This window comes from Sciurus carolinensis, chromosome 3 (assembly GCF_902686445.1).
Source record: "Sciurus carolinensis chromosome 3, mSciCar1.2, whole genome shotgun sequence".
NCBI classification, from domain to species: Eukaryota; Metazoa; Chordata; class Mammalia; order Rodentia; family Sciuridae; genus Sciurus; species Sciurus carolinensis.
The window spans coordinates 148681568-148702770 of record NC_062215.1 but is presented as its reverse complement, the minus strand read 5'-3'; the positions used below and the strand labels follow the sequence as shown (position 1 = coordinate 148702770).

The following is a 21203-nucleotide window of genomic DNA, read 5'->3' as shown; positions in this document are numbered from 1 at the left end:
TAACCCCAACCTTTGTTCTTGAAGGGATCTAACCAATAAACATAAAAGGGATTGTGTTAAAGTTGTTTATTAATTTATATATTATTTATATTTTTGGTTTTAATTTTTTAGCCTTAAGATAATCATTTTAAAATAATTTCTAATGTAATATAAGTATAAAGATTAAGAAAATCAGCTAAGATAGGCTCCCATTCACCACTGCTCAAACACTTTTTGAGATGTAGCATCTCTTTTACTAATAATAAATATCATTAATTAAGTCCTCTATGTCCTTAAGTGTTACACCTGCGACGGGAGCAATAACCATGTAGAAGGTCAAAATGTCCTCTGCCTTCATTGGGTTGTCCCCAGTCTACAAGGTTAGGTAAATCAGTTTGAGACAGGGCTTTTCTTGACTAAACAAATTGAAATCTGTGTTTCAACTTTATTAACCCACACAAGGAAAATAAATAAAAGCATAATCTGGATTCAATAAATTTTTATTGAGTTCCCTCAGGGTGCATGGATTTAGGATCTATAATTTACATAGGTAGAAAAGTATCACTTTAGCCCCCCTTTTTTTAAAAAAGCAAATTATATCTTCTCTATGTATTTCAAGTGAATCATTTAATGTGAGTGAGGCTCAGTGTGATGTTACCATATGTTTTAACAGAAGAAAAAGGAAAAGAATAAACAGTCCTTCTCCAAAAAAAGGGTTTGGTGTCAGGACAGACTAGCCTATTGGTCTAACAAGAGCTGATCAAAAAGGCTGGAGAATCTGGAAGACAAAGATGTACTTGGAAGTACTGTCCTCTGAAGGCTCATTCCCAAGAGGACAGTAAAATGTCAAAAAATTAACTGGCTCAAAAATTATACTGAGATCAAGGGAAGAGTTAGTCACAGCTTGGGGAAAAAATTAAAAAGTAGACAATACTATCTGTAGCTAATTCTTATGTTTCCCTGGAGTTGTGAAAGCACTCTAAGTAGAGGGGCTATGGCTTCATAACCCTGTGAGCAGAGTGGTTTTAAACGATAGATTCTCCAGTGCACCAACTGTATTTTCAAGTATAATCTGGTATTTATACCTAGCAATATAGAAGAAAAAGCAGCAAAGAGAAAGTGTCAAGTATACAGGACATAAAATGAGTTGGCAGCCCTAAAATTCCCAGTATGAATCTTTTTCATTAGGAAAATCACATTCTGGCTCAGTCCATGGCAACACTGGAGGTACTGCTTCTGATGGCTTGTTATAAGCAGGAGGCAGGAGTGAGAGTATTGAATCCTGGCTTTCTTCTTTCATCTGTTAAGGAAACCCAAAATAGGGCTGTTGGTGATTATCAGTTCTGTTACCAATAAAAAATCATTAAAGAAATTGTTTTAAGTGTTTAAAATTGTTCTCAGGTATTTTCCCTAAAAATGCTTTTGACTCTGATCATCCGAAAACAAGAATAAAGAGCCAAGTAACTGATTTTTATCAGAATTATTTTGTCCTTTCTTCTAGCCAATATAGAAAAAGAAAATGTCTCCAATGAAAACATACACTGAACATGTATTAGCATATAATGGTAATCCAGTTGTTTCTACCCATTTTGTTTTACAGAGTGGAAATCTTTTAGAAAGTCTATAAGTAATTGAACTACCAAAAATGTTTTCTTGTTTTTACCTTTATCTTGTAAGAAAGTTACTAGTCAGACTTTTGACAACCAAAGTATCCCCTTAAGCCAACTAAATGACTTTTTAATAGTACTTGAAAACATCTGGACAACAGATAATAGATCAGCTTACCTGTTTGAAGAATACATGGGATAATAAACTGCTTGCTGATGGCCTGAAATTTTTAAAAAAGTTATTAAAAAATAGAACCTAATATTAGAATGTAGATTTTAGGTATAAGCTATATTAGAAATTAGATTCAGAGTCATAAAACCCATCTAAAATTTTAAAAGAAAATGAATATGTGTCCAAAGTCCAATTCTTAGCTCTAACCTTAACTAATGGGAAGCACTAATTCTAGAAGTATCTGTCAATTAATCCATACTCAACAACATTTATTGGACACATACTATTTATTAGGAACTATATGAGGCACTAAGGGGTAAAAAGAGATAAGATAAACATATCTTCTATCCAAAATACTAATGCTAATACATAGCTATGTAAAATAATAATTTATATTAGTATAATAGTAGCATCTTACATATTTATACTATTTGGAAGTTTCTGAAATGTCTTAACATAAATGCACTAATTAATGTCCAGGAAGAGGAACTGATTTTTACAGGTGAGTTGGCTAAGAAATGGTACAACTAAGACTACAGTCCAACTCCTGATTTCAATCTAGTGTTCTCATTTGCTTTTCATCTCTACTTGTTCTTAGCATTGATATTTTCTATATTAGACTAATTTTTTGACCAAAAGATTTGAATTTTACAGAAGGGTAGTATCACAATTCTTCTACATGATATATAACACATTTTGCGCTATTTATAGTTGACCAATATTACCTTTTCTCAGGATCTTGCTGCAAACAAAGCTGTACCAAGCTAAAGAAGGCAGGAGAGAAGGTTTTTGAGGATGGTGTGTGCAATCGATCACTGTTGACTGTGTGAGTTCCACTGGAGACAAGTACACTCTCTCCAATCCCAGAGTCTACACCTGATCGGGAATTCTTCATTCTGGAATCTGACTGTGGGAAAATACTGATATCCAGTGGACTATATGGAGGACCTTTCAGTTTCTGTAACAGCATCTAAAAAAACCAAAAATTTCCCTCAACACTTTTCAGATAAAATATTAAAACAACAATAATAATAAAGTTCCTAAGAGTCTACAGTAAACATGTTTAACAGAAATTATCTAGAGTGTGAGAGACCCTATGAAAGGGAAGAAGTTCAGCAATTTTAGTAGCACTTACCTGAGTTCTCTGCATGTCCTGGAAAGGTACTTGCCCACTGGCTAATTCACATGCTGTTATCCCAACACTGTAAATATCTGACTTCACATTATATCCATGTAAATCCTAGAGAATACAATTAATTTCATGTCCTTTAGTGCAAATAACAAAAGAGTTACAAATGTGTTCTTTTGATAAAGTATGGTGAACGATAGTGAGAAAAAATACCCGTAAGCGCAAAATCAACGTCTACCTAATATATGGCTTATGATTAAAAATTCCTAACATAATTTTGACAAGAAAGAGGGAAAGTCTTGTAGTAGGCCATTCATCAATCCAAATATAAGGATGCAACTGTCCTTTAATAAAACTCAGAAGACACTCGAGACGTACAGACAACCCAATGCCACGGCCACACCTGACCTGTCTCAGTAGTTCTGGGCTCAGCCACGGCTGCACTGATGTGCTGAACTGTGGGAAATCAAACACAGCCCTATGCCTCTGTCCGTGCTTAACCAAACTATGCAGGTGGGACAGGCCAGAGAGGGTCACTAGGCCATCACCAGAAATGAGGATGTGGCTGGCTTTAATACTCCTAGAACAAAAAGAAACAATCCTAAGTACTAGGAATCTGGCCCATAAGGAGAGAATAAAAGTCTGGTCAGAATAAATCCATCCTTGGAACTTAAATACCCTTTATAAAATAACAGTGTCTCATATACACTGCTCTACATTCAGGAAAAGTTGAGGGAATTAAGGAATTCTTCCAGCTCCTTAATATAGTACTAGAACAAGGAAAAATACAAATGACAGCTACATGTATGGAATTGGTAATATATTTTTTCAAACAAGGAATGGAATAAAATTATTCATTTTACTATTTTAGGCTGCTGTTGCAAAAACACCCAAGAAGTCCAAAATATTATTTGAAGCATAAGGTTATAATTTAAAATTAAATGTGATACTATTCAATAAAAGACAGCCTCTCATGCAATAACATCATTTATAAAGATATGCTGTATAAAAAATCCTGTTGTCAGATAAATAATAAAAGAGCTTTATTTTTTTTCTCCCAAAACACTGAATTTGGACACTAAAAAGCAGGACAGCCAAGAGACTGGTAAGGTATAATGAAAACCTCAGTATATTAGAATATACCATTTGAAATCCTCAATTAACTTGAATGCTGCTAATAAACAAATCGCAAGCCAAAAAGTTTCAAGGAAATTGGAACAAAACAATAAGCAAGCAAACTTATTTAAAAGTAACTTAATTAAAAAGCAAAACAAAGTCCCAGCGTTAGAAGAACACTGTTTTTCACAATTCCTTCTGCATCTGCAGTTTGATAACAAGAGAACTGATTTTAATATGAAAATCTCAGGGTGCTGCAAGATATTTCAAAATTCAAGAAGGGATTAATTACAACTTGAACATGATATAAATATGACAATAAGCTGAAAGGCAAATAAACTTTATTTGCTTAAAAAAAAAAAAAAAGAAACCAATAAAAAACCCAGATAACTAGGACCCCCTTCCTTAAAACTGGTATTCTGAACATACAGGTTTTCAGATCCGTCATTAGATTGAACCTGTGTGCTCCATGAGGTCAGTACTCCACCAGCACCAAGGACAGTGCTTGACACAGTCTATCTGGTCTCAAAATCTGGTAAACATCCACTGTAACTACTAGTCCCTTCTTCCCTAAATTTGTGTTCATATATTTCTTATCCTTTTTTTCTTTTTAAACTTTTTACACTCCCTCCTCACAACTATTCCTTCCTAAAAGCTCCCTAAAAGACTTCTTCCAATTCTTTCATTTTGTAAAATGCAAGTAAGTAAATACCTATGAATACAGCCATTTTGGTGCAGATAGTTCAACCCACGCACTGCTCCAAAGAGAATGTTTCTTATTAAAGCTTCACTCATTCCTTCAGGAAAGTAGGTCCTCAAGAGCTGACTTGCTGAACCTGAAAGAACCCTGACATCTTTACATGAACATTAAAAGTGATTTTGCTTCCATCTATTTTTTAAATATATTTTTTATTTGTTCTAATTAGTTATGCATGACAGTAGAATGCATTTTGACACATCATACATAAATGGAGTCCATCTATGTTTTAAGTGTTCTTTTCAATCATAAACTCACACATACACCTGCTACTTGGAAACCTAACTGCCTTCCCATGCAAAAGAGAGTTTTCTTGAAGAATCTTTTTTAAGACTTTTTTTTTTTTTGGCTGGGGATATAACTTAGTGGTAGAGTGCTCGTCTAGCATGGTTCAATCCTCAGTCACACACACACACACACACACACGGTTTTTTTCTAATGACCTAAAAAGTTAGGAAAGAGAATTAATAATTTTTCAGTAGTACTGAGTAAAAATACAAATTGCATATATATGTAATATGTAATGTTTTAAATCAAGAAAAAAATCCACAAAACCTGTTCTAAAGCTCAAAGCTCTAGAATCTATTCACTTATTCATTCAACACATTTACTGAACACTAAAATGTGCTAAGTACTATATGAGCACTTGGGGTGGGGGAACCCAAAACAGAAAATAGAAATGATCCTTGCTCTCAAGAAGCACCAGTGAGGGAGAAAGGCATACACACAGATGTTTACAATAACATGAAATCCTTTTATGGTGCATAGGGTCAGAAAACTGCTTTTCTTGCAAAATAACAGCTGCTCTCTGAAACAGGGGAAGAGACAGCTTGAACAAAGGCATGGAGTTCTCAAGAGAATTAGTGGTGGTTTCACTGATCATCATTCTTCTTTTTTCTGAAGACAAAGTCAACATGATAGAGAAATATATCATAAAATATAGATATCAATCATAACATCTATATTGGTCATTATGTATATAAATCAAAATTAAAGTAGTGAATAATAAATCTAAGATCTCATTTATCTTTGTAATGATAGCATCCAGACTAAACAATGATTTATTTTATTTAGTACCAATTTTCTTACCATAAGCCATGAATGGAGAAATAACCCAAAGCCAGCTGCCAACAGTGAAAACTGTCCAATAAGTTGTAATATTGGGGTGCCGGAAAAAGTGAGATAGAATCACTGCTTTCTAGGATAAACATACAAGAGACAAGACATTTTTAAGCAACCTTTATTTTTCTTATGATGAAGAGAGCAGTAGTGGCGGCTAACACCAAGGAGTTTCTCATACTACGCTCTGTTCTTAGTGCTTTCATCTCTCTAAATCCCACAGTCACTCCATGAAATACATGGTTCCCATTTTATAGAGGATGGCACTTTAAAATGTATCAATTTGGATGTGAATTTTGTGTAAATAATTGGAAAAGTGCTTCTGTGTTTTTCTAGTTCCCTGTAAGACTATTTGTGATTGGACCAAGTAGTGGTATTATAAACCTCCAGATTGGCATTTTGAATACGAGAGTCACTTGAAGGAATTAATGGTAGTTACCAAAGCTTGAATATATTTGTTTTTTCACAGAATGGATCTGGTTTCAAGTATTTTTTCCAATACAGTAACTTCATGTTAATTAGAAGAAAGAAATCTACTTTTTGCTAACAGAAAGAACTATTCATTTGGGGGAAAAAAAATTCTCACAGACGTGATCTCCTCAAATAGACATTCCATTAAGTATGTCCTTTTCTTCATACTGTTACCTGCAAAGCTTTTAGGCGTTCTTCAGTGCAGTTTTCCAGATTTGTAATTTTTATAGTCACCAGTGTTCCTGTAGGAGTATGCCGTGCAAGATGGACAGAGGTTAAGTTGTCAAATCCTCTTCCTGTAATCAGATGTAAAATTAATGATAACAACCAAAAGAAAAATTGACACTGTGTACTTCATCAAAATTAGAAATCCGTATTCTTAAAAAAAAAAAAATTAAGACTGTGAAAAGGAAAACCACTACCTGAAAGAATTCACAATACTTATATCTGATACAACTTCCATTCAGAATACATAAAGAACTCTTATAACTCTGTAAGGTGACAAGCAGTCCAATTAAGAAACAGGATTAACAGGCAATTCACAAAATAAGATATGGGAAAGGCCAAAAAGTGAGTGAAAAGATGCACAAGATAGGGAAATGCAAATTAAAATAATGCCAGACCATTATATATCTACTATAACAGTGAAAATTGTAACTTGAGCAAGTTGTGATATAGTTTAACAATGGAATGTCATTCAACCACCTCCTATTCCATTTCTAGGACCTGACAATCACTGATCTGACTTTTGTTTGTCATATAAATGATATCAAAAAGAGTGTAAGATTTTGTGTTTAGTTTTTCACCCAGCATAATGGTTTTGAGATTCATCTATGTTGCATCAGTAGTTTTTTTTCTATTGCTGAGTTACATATGGATAATTTATTTATCCATTCACAGGTTGGTGGACACTTCAGCTGCTTTCAATTTTTGGTGGCTAGAAATAGAGCTGGCAAAAACATCACTGCACAAGTCTTTGAGGAGACATATGCTTTCATCTGTTTTTGGCAAATACCTGAGAGTCAGACTGCTGGGCCATGGAGTAAATGTATGCTTAAATTTATAAGCTGCCCAACTGTTTCCAAAAGTGGTTGAACTATTTTGCATTCCTACAATGCATGAGAGTGGCAACTGCTTGGCACACTCAACAGCAGTTGGTGGTACCAGTTTTGAAGTGTGACACTTAGGAGTGGCACCTATTAACAAGCACCTGATTGATGTCAGTTCTCTCCTGCTATCCACAGTCATCAGATTCTATCTGTTTTACCTCTGAAATGAAGTTAAGTTCACCTCCTTCTCTCCAGTGTCCACATCCTGCCTTAGTTCAAGTCTTTCCTCTCTTCCTGGCTATGCATTGTGACTGCCTCAGTACTCCCTGCATTCTCAACTACGGCATATGCCAGAATTATGAGAGAACTTCTTCAAAGTACCGATGCCTAGGTCCCATTCCCCAGAAATTTTGATTCAGGAGCTCTGCAATGGAATACAGACATTGCAATCTTGTAAAGGACACAGGTAACAAGGATGATATTTCTGGTTATGAAACACCAATCTACTGTATCTTACGGACTACAGTCAGAGTTGTTCTAAAGTTGGCTTTTATCAATAGGAGGGTACTGTAGTGCAACAGTTGAGAGCTTAGACCCACAGTCAGAAAGGTCTGGTTTCAAATCTCTAGCTTATTATAGATGTATGTATGTATGTATGTATCCATCTAATAAAATACAGATGGTTTCAAATCTCTAGCTTTAATATATAAATGGTTTCAAATCTTAGCTATTATAGCTGAGGCTAGAATTACCAGTGCTATTATCAACAATGTCTCTCTAGCACTGAGAGGATAAATTTCAAACTTCTGCCTTAATTCCTTAAGGAAGTTGGTAAGATGTGAGGGCCAGTATAATCTGAACTTCTAAATACATCTTTTGAAGTCCTTCACAATGTGTTCCCAACATGCCTTTGCAGATTTATTTCCCACAACTGCCCACTCTTTTCTTTCCATTTGTAGTTACAGAGGAACTGTGTAACATTCTCCCTCTACCCATCCTTCTGCAGTCATATACTGAGGTAAGCATCTTTACCTTTCTTAGTCTGGTATCTTCTGAACTGCCTTTCTAATGCTGATGAATTTGTTATCAGGTACTATTTTAGAAAGGGTCAGATTCTTATTCTCCCTTGATCTCCTTGACCCTGGCATGTGCACTATGTGTGGCCAGCTGGAGGACAGAGGGAATGACACAAGAAGCAGGGGTTATCGGAATTCACTGCAGTGGGGCCCGATGTCTGTGGCAGGAGTACCCAACTAAGTAGTGCAAACTATGCTGCCTCAGTCCATGGTCCTGGTCTAAATCACTCAGCTTCTTTGGGATTCTTCCAAGCCTATTTCTCTAGCCAACAACTCTGTGAGCTAACAGTATTGTTCAAGAATTACCTTTTTGCATTAAAAGTTAACCAGTATTGTTTTCTGCTGTTTATAACAACAAAAACAAACTAACTAGAACACATAGCCAAGTTTTCCTGATTCTTTTTTTTCTTTGACTCCTAGAGGTTTGGTTGTATGCTCCATCTTCTCTGCTCCCAGAACACTTAGCTCGTACCTCTACTGTAGTACTCTCAAGACCATGAAAAAACGCTATTTAATGAAGTCATCTTCCCAGAGGTGCATTTTGCATTGTGAGATGTACATGAGCTTTTGGGTGCCAGAAGGTAGAACTTAATGGTTTAGATGTGGTGTCCCTCACATGTTTCTGTGCAGCAATATTTGGAGGTGAAATGATTGAATTGTGAGGGTTAAAACCTAATCAGTCCACCCTAGTTTGAAAGGACAAACTGGGTTGGTAATTGTAGGCATGTGGTATGTGGCTGAAGAAGGCAGATCATAGGGCCAGGTGGGTGCTCTGGAAGGGTATCTTCCCTGTGGCTCATTCTCCTTTCTCTTTCTGCTTCCTGGCCACCCTGAATGGAGCAATGCTCCTCCACCACACCCTTCCATCATGATGTTCTGCCTCATCTTGAGCCCAGAGTAATGGAGACAGCCCACCCATAACCTAAAGCTCTGAAACCATGAGCCAAAATAAACTTTTCCTCCTTTAAGTTGTCACAGTGATAGATATTCTGGTCACAGTGACCATTCGCCAACTAACACCTTCTCAAGTGTTTCAGAGGGTTTTGCATCCCTAGCACCTACTATTTCCTGGTTTAAAAGGTATTTCTGAATGTTCAGTTATATAGAATATTTCACATATAGAAAGCTATACACAAATACTCATTTTATTGCACACTTGACCAAGAAATATTTCTACTATAAATGGAATTTTAGACAAAATTTTAAATTAGAAAGTAACCGGTTAAAGATCTATGACAGAGAAAATTTACATGGTGTAAGTTGTGCAGTGGTTTAAGCCTGTATTCCCAGCTACTCAGGAGGCTGAGGCAGGAGGATTGCTTGAGTTCAGGAGCTTGAAACCAGATGGGCAGTAAGATCCCATATCAACAAAAATTTACATTATGTGATTTTAATTCCTACCCAATATAAAGTTAAACCCACAAAATTAGAAGCTTCCCACAATAAATACACAAAAAATAATAAGTTTTGAATTTGTGTCTTCCTTCTCTAAATGTACTTCAGTGGAAAAGTAAAACTTCTAAACAGTAATCTGGGTCATTATTTTGAGACAGATATAAAATTAATTCAATTAATTTGATTGACATAATTAATATCCACTTTTATGCTACAGGTTACAACAGAAAATGATTTGCCTACAAAATAATCTTTTTGTTATCAATTTTATTTCTAGGAATGAAGGGTCAGTTATGTGAAATCCAGGGTTATTACCTATTTCTACTTGCAGTTCATAGTGAGAAACATTGGTAGAACATATCACTTCATGGGCTCTAGTAGATGGAGGCGACCAGGAAACAGTTGGCTCATTGACCTGTGTTTTTTTTACAAGATGAAAACAAAATAAGTATATATATTTTTTATGTTCTCCAAGTAGAATCCCCTCTTCAATATAAAGTACTGATGTATTTTCAAACAGGTGCTCATTAGGAAGGCACTGAAAGGTGCTGAAGAAATTTTTAAGATCTAAAAGGAATTCACCAATTGCTAATTGATGTGAGTTGGAGAGCTCTTGGCCTATAAAGGGGGAGTGGGCAGGAAAAGCAGAATTATAAATAAGCAGGAATAGTTTTCAATGAAATTTCCAATAAAATTTTTAGAAGTTGCCAAGAATGCCTGATAATTCTTCAGGGTATCTAATAAATGTATCAATGGAAGAGCTACAGCAATCTGTGAGGGAAATCCCATGCTTGTGCTCTTTCCTCAAGTGGTTACATCCATTTCTCCTACAAGATACATACTCTGCTAGCGGAGCTGTTAACAGGGAACAATTTGCACACTACAGCCTATTAAAAATTGCTGAAGAAGTTTTTTTATAAGATGTATCAAAAGGGAGGTGGGGGGGGAAAAAAAACTCAGGAGATGGTAGAGTAGGGTACATCCCTAGTGAAGGACCACCAGGTCTCAGGGGGAGCTTTGAAGCCAGGGTCAGGTTTGCACCTAAATATAGTGGCACTGAAATAACACACATCCAGGAGAAAGAACAGGCCTAAACCACTGGTGTCATATGTCAGCCATGAGGATCTTCTAAAGGACATCAGGACCCTAAAGGACACTTGGAAGTCTTTACTGGCACCAGCAGGTGGCAGGAATCTCATTACTGCCTTCAAGGCAGGGAGGCAGAAGGGAAAAAAAAAAATAATATTACTATGTGCTAGGAATTGTGCTAACTTCTTTTCACATTCTTGACTCTTTAATCAGAAGAAAGAGATGGAGTTTGAAAGTGACAGATGCACTTCTGCACACAGTGTAGATAAGATCCCTAAAATTTTTTTTTCTTTTGGTGATGCAGAGGATCAATCCCAGGGTTTTGCACATTACTAGGTAAGCACTCTACCACTGAGCTATACCCCCAGCCTTGTTCCCTAAACTTTTAAGAGTACAGGAAAAAATAAATAATTTTAAGCTCGTGGCTAAAGATGAAAGAGGTGAATATTGTCCAAAAGGAATAAAATATTATAGAGAAATTCTACAAAACAATTGGAAATAATCCCAATGAAAAGAGAAAAGAAATCTAAAGGAATCAATTTAGTTTAGTATGCAGATAAATTCAGATTGAAAGAAATAGAAAAGCACATAATGAGTTTTTAAAATTTTAAAGAAATATCAACCCATAAGCCCATCAGGAATGCTAGAAACATAAATGAAGGGAGGCTTCATAGTTCATTGCTTGAAAAATGGTCTAATATTACTGTGTGACAGATTAAAGTTACAGTTAACCAGCCATCTATACCATTAGGGAAATAGTCTTTAAACTAGAAGAGCTACAAGTAGATAGATTTTCAAAGCTCTGAACAGGTTGTTTTAAACAGGCTCAAACCTGTAGGCCAATGATACATAGAATATTAAGTCTGCAGAGAGAGAGAGACAGAAGTGGTCAAATGAGGACAGTAGTAATCAGAATGAAAATAGTCAATGGGTCCAGTTTTAAAGAAAGGAGAAAAACCACAAAGGGACAAGCTTGATGCTGCTGTCCCATAAAGTCTGAGATAAAATTAGCTAGGTTAATTATGGATACATAAAAAAAAACATGGTAACCACAAGAAGACAACACAGGTTTATGAAGAGTAAATCATTCCAAACTAACCTCACTTCTTTTTATTAGAAGAATAAGTCAAGACCATAATTATCTTGAGTAATTTAAAGAAAGGGCCCAGGAAAATTTTAGAAGGATAAATGCAAACTCTCACACTTAAGTTAAAAAAAAAAAATCAATAGCCTAAATACAAAACTGAAAATACCAGGTTTATGGCCTGGAGGTTTTTTGTCAGTAGTATTATAGGTTGGTTATATAAAAACACAATATCCAGTTATATTTACATAAGCAAAATGTGGACTGAAGGATACAATAAGAGTCTCATTGTATTCTGAACTGAAGAGTAAGAATCTGGAGCACCATGAATAATTGAGTCCCCACAATTTAGGAGGGGACACTACAAAATGGTGATGCTTAGAGAAGGTCAACCATATCAGTGAAAGTTCTGGTAACACTGAGTGAACTGGGAATATTTAATATGGCAAGGAAAATATTAAGAATATGTATAGTTGCCATTTTTAAGTAACTGAAAGATTAAGGTAGAAAGGTAAATACAACTGCTCAAACAGCAGAGCTGAGATCAATAGACAAAAATAACAGGAAACAGATTACAGCTCAACATTAAGAAATTCACAATAACTAGTGTCATCTAACAATGCAACAGGCATCAATCTGCCTCCTTTCATTATCCCCTCTTCACTGATAAACAGGTTAGATGACCACTAGTGACAGTACTTGAGGTACATCCAAGAACTGGAAGTGAAGAGGAGATGCTCAGCAAATGGAAAGGTAGAAACAGAAAAGATCTAATGTTTAAACAGAAGACAGCAATGCCTGCTTACCACAAAAGAAAGTACTGTGATATGAATTCCAAGTAATTTGAAACCTCCATATAAATTAAAGTGCTTCTAATTATTATTTGGTCTCTCATACAATTTTAAAGAATGGACTGATGATGCAATGTAAAAAGACCATTTCCTGTGACAATGGGAACCTAGATTTATACAAGACTAATGAGCTTGCCTCATATGGATTTACTCTAGATTTCCTGACTAAACCCAGTTTCTGATCCTAAGAGGCTAAGGAACAAACATCAAATCATGGTTTAAAAATCAAGATAGGATGGCCGTTAGTGTAGTATTTTTGAGAAATTCTACTAAACTTTTACTTGTGGTGAAACATACCTTTCTGTATTATTTCCTATGGTGGAGTTTTTTTTTTTTTTTTTTTTTTTTTTAATTTGGATTTCTACAACTAACTCAGTGATATTGTAAAGAACACCTCCTGCATGGGTTGAAAATTGAACTAGATGGTCTTTCAGGAATAATTACGATGCTAAACTTATATTATTTAATTAATTAATTAATTTATTTATTTAGGTACCAGGGATTGAATCCAGGGGTTCTTAACAACTAAGTCACATCCCCAGCCCCTTTTTGTATTTTAGAGACAGGGTCTCACTGATTTGCTTAAGGCCTTGCTAAATTGCTGAGGTTGGCTTTGAACTCACAGTTTTCCTGCCTCAGCCTCCCAAGCACCTGGCAATGACCACTGCACCTGGCTGAAATCACATTATCTTAAAAAGCTGGATTTTAACTCAAAAATTGTAGCCTTTCATTTTAAATGGTTAATTATAGAAAATGGGCTTTAAAAAATAGGCATAGAGATTTTCAAAGTGATAAAAAGACTTTTAATAGCATTTGGAAAACTAAGCCTTTCTGGAAACATGATATTTTAACCTAAAATGGATTCCCATATTTAGGGTCCAGGTTAATGAAGAATTACACATTGCACAAATAGAAGACCACAGGTGGTGAAGTGTGACTCAAGGAGGTCTCAAGAAGCTTATTCTAATTATCAGACGCCAGTTTCCAGCTAGTGTCAATTTATGTTACAAAACTTCTGCAATTTTATTTCTCTACAAGATACTTCAGACAGATTATACCTCTGCTTCCTTAAGACTTTGGTCTAACTCCAATAACAGAGCACTCCTTAAAATATAAAGTGGTTTTAACTGGAAGTTTGAAGGATTCCAATCTAGAAGTTTCCTGAGTTCTATGTTTCTGTCTTGGTAACAGCGAGATAAAATAGTCATGTGACTCTGAAATACCTTAGCCTGAAGGGTATTACTTGAGCCAAAACTTGGGTTGGATACTACCTCCTAGTATATCAGAAGGTTAAGTACTTAGAAGGTTTTAGAGTATTAGTGAATAAAAAGTGAAATGACATAAATGAAGATGATTCAAGATAAAAGTGGGATAAATTATAAGCAGGAGGAAATGGGATTACCTTATTTGACAGCAAATTTTGTAAGGCATGTTCCTTCTGTAGTAAAAATTGCAGCTTAAATTAAGGATTAAGTGGAGGAAAGGATCCCAGAGAAATATTTATTACCAAGCATGTAACTTTAAATATTATTTAATACATCAGGCACTGACCAAGGGAGATAAAGCTAAATAAGACAGGATGCTTCTTTTATAAGGATTACATTTTGGTTGGAGAGACATACACATCAATCATTGTGAGATAAAAATAGTAAGTACTGTTTTATGAGAATGTCTAAGGTAGATGAAAGTATAATGGAAAATACTTCACAGATTGGGCATTTGAACCAATTCTTTAGGGATAAAAAGGAAGTCTAGGGGAGAAAAAAGGGCATTTCAAGCATAAAGATGAGTATGAGCCAAGATTCAGTAATAGAAAATAAAACTAAAAAATTAGACATATTCCATACCACTGAGAGTCATTATAGCATGTTAAGAAGTTTAGATTTCATCCCGTAGGAAGTCAATGGAAGTTTTTAAACTGCAAAGTGAAACAAGCAGGACTGTCTTGGTAGAATACTGATGTAGCTGGTGGGAGAAGACCACATGTGAGTCTTGAAGATTACAGGCAATGAGTCTACTTGCAATAGGTCAGATGGGAGATGATGGGACGACTTGAGTAGCAGCAGTGCTCCTGTTAAGGAGGGCATGGACTCAAGGGTTTTCACAGACAGACTTTAAGATGTGGTATCTAAATACATATGGGACCAGGGATAGAGAGAATGTGAGGATACTTCCTAAGTTTTTAAAGTAAATGACTAAGTAGATGACTTAGTAGCTTCTATGTAGATAACTTAAAGATGACTTAATAGATAGGTTTTCAGTAACCAAAAGAGGAAATACAATGGGTTAGGGAGGTTGGAAGAAGGATTTAAGGTTTTAATCAAATTCAGTAGAGGTGAGTTTGACAAATATAACTGGACATATTCTATAGAGACATCTGGATCCCAGGAAAGAGTAAAAATCTGAGGATCATCAGTTCTGTTTGATGCCAGGGTCCACTCAGGACACCTGATGTAGCACCAGGACAATCTGAAAACTGAGCAATTGAAACCATAGGGATAAGTGAGGCTACTTCAGGGAGGGCTAGTGTAGGAAGAGAAGTCAAATTATAGTAGCAGGAGATATAAGAAATGGTAAGACACTGCAAAGAAAAAGAGCTATAAGAGTGAGGAGTAAATGGTATTATAGAAAGCAAAGGATGAGCATTAATTATATTCAACCATTTTCTTACCAAGTATTGATGGATACTGGTTTCAGATTGTTTTTCAGCTCTGAGTGATTCAACTTGTGTTCGTGAAGTACAGAAACAATCCTGGAAGTCAGAAATACATTATGTTAGTTAAAAGCATGGTGCAGGATAAGCAGGAGTAGTGTATGCATAAAAGGGACTTGTGTGGAGGGTGGGGAACAGAGAGAAAGAACAGCCTGGACTTGAAGCCAGGATCCATACCTTGGAGGTCCTCAGTATGGGAGAGAAGGGAGGAGTAGGTAGGTATGCAGAAGGCAAACTTTACATCTGTTAAAAGGTGCTATCTCTGATCCATGCCCCCTCTTTTCTGAAGGTGATAACATTAATTCTAAATGTTGATGTTAACTTTTAACTCTTTCAACACCTCTGATGCATTTCTGAATTTTTAGCTAAAGATTATTCTGCTGTATTCATTATAATAATTTAATTTTGATCCTCATTTTTCTTCTTCAGTATAGGAATCATGTTTATAACATTAAACCACATATTGAGTGTATTGGGAACCAATTTTGTTTCTTAAGGTGACAAACATGTCTTAAAGAAAATTAAGAGACTTCTATGATCACAATTACATTTTCTTGCATGTTAACCCGTGATTCTATCATCACGTATTACCAAAGAAGAAATTTAACACCTGCATGTGAACTATCACCTCATCAATTAGTAAAGTTGATCTTACACTATTGAAGAAAAAGGATATCAAAAGAAAAGCATAAACACACTGCATGGGAGACTTTTGTAATAAATTGTTTTCAAGCATCTCATCAACATTATATTTACATGAACATTTGAGTACAATACCAAGTGAGTCTTTAAAAGTCCATCCATGTCTACTTAATGTTTTGTATATAGTCAGTTACTTAAAAGTAACCAAAGTTTCTTTCTTTTAAAATATGTCAGTGTTTTTCAATAATCAAACTGGTCATTTCCATAGTTCACCTAGTTTACTGATTAGTTTAAGTTGAATTCAGCCTCTGAAGCTCAGAATCTTCATCTATCAAATGAAGGAACTAAATAAACAGTTTTTCTATCTTCTCCAACTTACAAACTGATAGAAAATTATCAATCTCATGTAATCCTTTAAAGCAGGGGTCAGCAAAATAGGGTCCATGTACCAAATCTGATTCATAGCTGTTTTGAGAATAAAGTCTTATTGAACAATCAATCACTTTTATTCATTTAATAATGCCTATGGCTGCTTCCCTGCTACAAAGACAGAAAAGCAGTAGGAACAGAGACCATGCAGTATGTAAATACTATCTGGACTTTACAGACAAGTTTGCTGATCCCTGCTTTAGAGAATGAGGTATTTTACTTCAATGCAATGAAGATATAAATTTAAAATAAATGCCTTATGCATTTGTGCATACAAATAATGATACAGAATCCTAACTTCATTGTTCTGCCATCAGCCCTGGTGACTGATGGAGTAGACTGGCAGATAAAAAAAGAGTTTGAATCCTGGCTCCAATTCTTGGCAATCATGGGCAAATTCAAAATGAGGATGATGTTATTTCTCACAATTTTAAAGACCAAGATCATTGTCTTAATATAAAAAATTTTCTGTTCAAGTTATATTCCACTTATGTATGATGTGTCAAAATGCATTCTTCTGTCAAGTATAACTAATTACAAATTCCCTGTTCAAAAATTATATTTTATATGACAAGAGTAAAAGTTCTCAAAATATTTACTCTGAAGTGGATCTAATATAAACAGAAAACAGTGGCATCCATACCTCATTATTATGTGTTCTGTCTAATTAAGTCAAAGAGCTTATTTTTAATGCTATCTTGCATGCCTTTATTCATGAAAATTTATAAAAAGGGATTTTTGAAAGACTTAAAGGATGAGGCATAACTAACTGGATGGAACTAACATATAAAGTAAATGTATATATATAAAAAAAGTGGGTATGGGATAAAAGATAAGGATAAGGAGTATATAAAAAAAAGTATAGGAGAAGCTCTTTTCAGAAGAGACAAAAACTCACTGATAATTGAATTCATTTCTCAAGACCACAAGTCATTCAAGTAAAAAACATCTCAGAATCTAAGTATACGCCATCAGAATATGCCTTCTGTTATGGCTCTGCACAAACATCTGACTACTCATGACACCAGGTCAGATCATACTAACAAAAACTTACCAGAAGAGACATTGAATCGCTTTAGTTCACAGAAAGTGACAAAAATCCATCTATTTCAAAGAAGAGTTTTGATTTATCTTCCTTTTGAGATGCAGAAATATCCTACTATAAAAAATAAAAGCAAAATAATTTAGATTTACATAAAAGTTCCTTGAAGAACTAATTGTCATAAATTCATTCAGTATGTAGGCAGCTATTCCTTGATACATAGACTAGAGACATTACTGAAAAGTGTCTTTAAAAAGCATTTCCTTTACTGAACACTATTTGGGATCACCACAGAAAGGCAGAGTGAAGTTGAAGGGAGGTTCTGAATGTTTGTGAAACTTCAGTTTATCTTCTCTATACTGGTTTTTGAAAGAACCCTGGGCAAACAAACATGAAAGCAATGTAGAAAAGCAATTTTGGACTCACTTTTGATATAAATGGGCCCACTTACAATAAACCCCAAGAATTTTCAACACTTCCTGACTGTATTAACCTATTAAATCATTTGGGGTCCCTGATTACCAAACCTGGGAAAGAATTAGAATTAGTAATAGATGAGGAACTAATGTTTTCTTGTTAACATATTTTTAAAAAGAAGAAAGGCATTTTTTTTTGTTTTTATGTGAAAATGACATTTTTGTAAGAAATTGTTTTACCTTATAATTTTTAGTTATTAACTCTATTCTTAAAATTTGTTGATATTAAATACATAGATTATTACGCAAATAATTCCTAATCATTTTCACTGAATTTTTTTTTTTTTTTTTTTTTTTTTTTTGGTAACAGGGATTGAACTCAGGGGTGCTCAACCACTAGGCCTCATCTCCAGACCTACTGTGTATTTTATTTAGAGACAGGATTTCACTGAGTTGCTTAGCACCTCACTTTTGCTGAGGCTGGCTTTGAATTCAAGATCCTCCTGTCTCAGCCTCTGGAGCAGCTGGTATTACAGGTCTACATCATCTCACTAATAAAGTGTTAAGCTCAATAATTTGTGAATTTCTGCAACAGATGAGAATTTTGATATGGTAACATCTTTGAATTCAAGGAGATACAAAGCACCAAACTTTTACTAACAGAAAAGGGAGCATTGTTCTAAGTTTGCTAGCACTTGGTGCTCCTTTATTTCTAAACAATGTCAGTCCTTTCATCTAAATTGTGCTGAAGGTAGCTCTGTGGTGGAATGGATAGAGAATTGGACTTATAAATTGTGCTGAAGTCCATGAATTTCATCAAGGCATCTACAATTATCTAAGCAAAAATAAGGGAAGTAAGAGTTTGTAAACCATAAATATTATAGAGCAGTATCCAATTTTATTGCTAAAGAAAGAAGTGAATTCACTTAGGATGTCCACTATTAACCAAAGGTAGAGAAAGGGAGGAAGAAGCACCTTAAAGATGATTATTTCATTGCCAGCCATCCATTATCAATTAAGGCACTAGAGTTTCCTGTACTACAAAAGGGGAAAAGCAGTGCCTGTCCTGTCTACCTTCCAGGATGACTGAGATCAAATGAGATACTTCATCTGAAAGTGCTCATAAGTACCAAACACTGTGTACACAAGATAGAGCGGATGCTCTGAAAGATGCAGTGATGGCAGTGCAAAATGCTAAGGCTCATGTGGAAAGCAAGTTGGCAATGTTTTGATAACCATGAAAATAGTCATACTTTGTGACCCTGTAAAATTCCCACTGATAATCATCTATTCCAAGGAGACATCTACATAAATGAACCAAACACACAAAGAAAGTCATCACACTGTTATCTGTAACAGCCAAGTTTCATTCACCTCCTTTAATAAATACCCACCATGAGTCAGGTACTATGTGGGACACTCACTGTTAATCAAGGCCAACAAGTCCCTGACTACTTGGAGCAGTTTTTTCCCATAAGCAGAAAGGTTAAGGATATCATGATCAACCGAATTTTCTGGTTACCATGATTTTGAATCCTCCTTTTTTCACTTAATAGTTGCCAAGGTGTTACTCATTTTGTCTTAAATAATTTGAAAGTCCATTACATCAGAAGAAAATTTGTGAGAATTGTTAGTATTAAAAGGATTGTCCCTGTAATCCTACAGGCTTTGCCTTAGATACACCAGAGACCATTAAGAGATAATTTCACAAGACATTTTGAGGTCAAGGCAGCAGCTGCATCTGGCAAAGGAGTAGGATAGATTTGTTGTCAATTTTCTTGGGCATGCTCTTTCACTAGTTATGAATACAAATCCTTTTTTAAAAACTCATAATTAAAAGACCTATATTTGTAAAGTTTTTCATAAGCATTTCAGTATAGCCCCTTGCACATGTACCTAAAAGCTAATTACAATAAAGTTTTATAAATAATATGTTTCATAACTGATCGGTTCATCCCAAGGCTTTAGTCTGAAAGTTGAACACTTTCAGTGGAAACAAGGGTGAATCTATTTACAGAACTCGGGTTCTGGGTTAATTTAGGCATCGAGGCACAGTCATAGGGAATACAAACAAAACAAAACAAAAAACCAACTTTAACTCTCTTTGTTGGGCTTCAAAAATACTGTAATTTTCAAAGTGATCTTGGGAACGCATAAAAAAGATTACAGCGACACACAGCTTGGTAGAATTTTCCAAACTTAGTATCATGACTCATGCTTTCATCAAGTGTTTACAGAGTGCCTACTGTGTGCCAGGCTCCGTGCTTGGTAGGCACCGTGTCACAAATCCTGATCAAGTTTTGAAAAAATTGGTATTGACACCTCAAACCTATGAGGAGAAACCAACGCTGAACTTAAATGCTGAGGATAAAGCGACTCCGGGGCATTTAATTTGGTTCAAGATTCCTTCCTAGTACTGCAGGCAGATAGAGCCAGGGCCAGTGTCTTCTGTTTGGAAACTTGCCAGGCCGCGAAAGGTGAGAGCTGGGGAAGAGGAACCACTGGCGGATCCGGCCCGCGTACCTGGCGCTGCCAACACGTCGGGGCACCGTCGACCCTGCACTCAGGTGCCTGGGCCGCCGTGCGCGCTGGAACGCGCGGCCAGGGGATCCCAGCAGAGCCGCGCGGGTTACTCGCCGCGCCAGACTCTAGCCCGGGTTCGTAGTGGGGCGGCGGGTTCTATCCCCTGGCTTCCCCGAGCGTGCGTGGACCGAGCCGGGCTCCCTCGTCACCCACCGACCCCTAGTCATTCCCTTCCCCTCTCCCCTCATTACCCTAGTGGCGACCACGGCCAGCGACTCTTCAGGTTGCCTGCTGTGAGGGGCCGGGGTGGGCCCGGAGCCCCAGAATCCGGGAGCCCAGCTCGCGGAGGGGCTAAAGAAGAGCGCTAGGCCCGCTCCCAGCGCGGGCCAAGAGCCACAGGAGTGCGACACGGCGGCGACTGAGGCCTATCGGCCGGGAACTCTGTCCCAGTCCCAGGCAGCCGCCCCGGATAGGATCCGCCCCACCCCTGCCCAGGTCGCGGTCCGACCCGTCGCCCCGCCTCTTGCCCCCGGGCCGGCAGCCA

The 21203-nt window shown here is 36.3% G+C and overlaps 1 protein-coding gene across 1 annotated transcript; it reads right to left on the bottom strand.

Annotated features, from left to right (window-relative positions):
- Positions 1-453: 453 nt before the first annotated feature.
- Positions 454-21153, bottom strand: Stradb (STE20 related adaptor beta). The gene is made up of 12 exons (XM_047543351.1): positions 20911-21153; positions 17733-17837; positions 15566-15646; positions 10186-10285; positions 6525-6646; positions 5850-5958; positions 4716-4839; positions 3296-3467; positions 2894-2998; positions 2484-2728; positions 1765-1807; positions 454-1279 (listed from the first exon to the last, which is right to left on the bottom strand). The coding sequence occupies exons 2-12, from the start codon at positions 17742-17744 to the stop codon at positions 1136-1138; spliced, it is 1257 nt and encodes a 418-aa protein (XP_047399307.1). The 5' UTR covers positions 17745-17837; positions 20911-21153; the 3' UTR covers positions 454-1135.
- Between the last annotated feature and the right edge of the window lie 50 nt (positions 21154-21203).

Excerpts from the sequence above, each read along its gene's own strand:
- Stradb (XM_047543351.1), bottom strand. Across the intron at positions 2,729-2,893 it reads AGGACATGCAGAGAACTCAG|ATGCTGTTACAGAAACTGAA; the intron begins GTAAGTGCTACT and ends TGGTTTTTTTAG. Across the intron at positions 1,280-1,764 it reads CCCATGTATTCTTCAAACAG|ATGAAAGAAGAAAGCCAGGA; the intron begins GTAAGCTGATCT and ends TTTCCTTAACAG.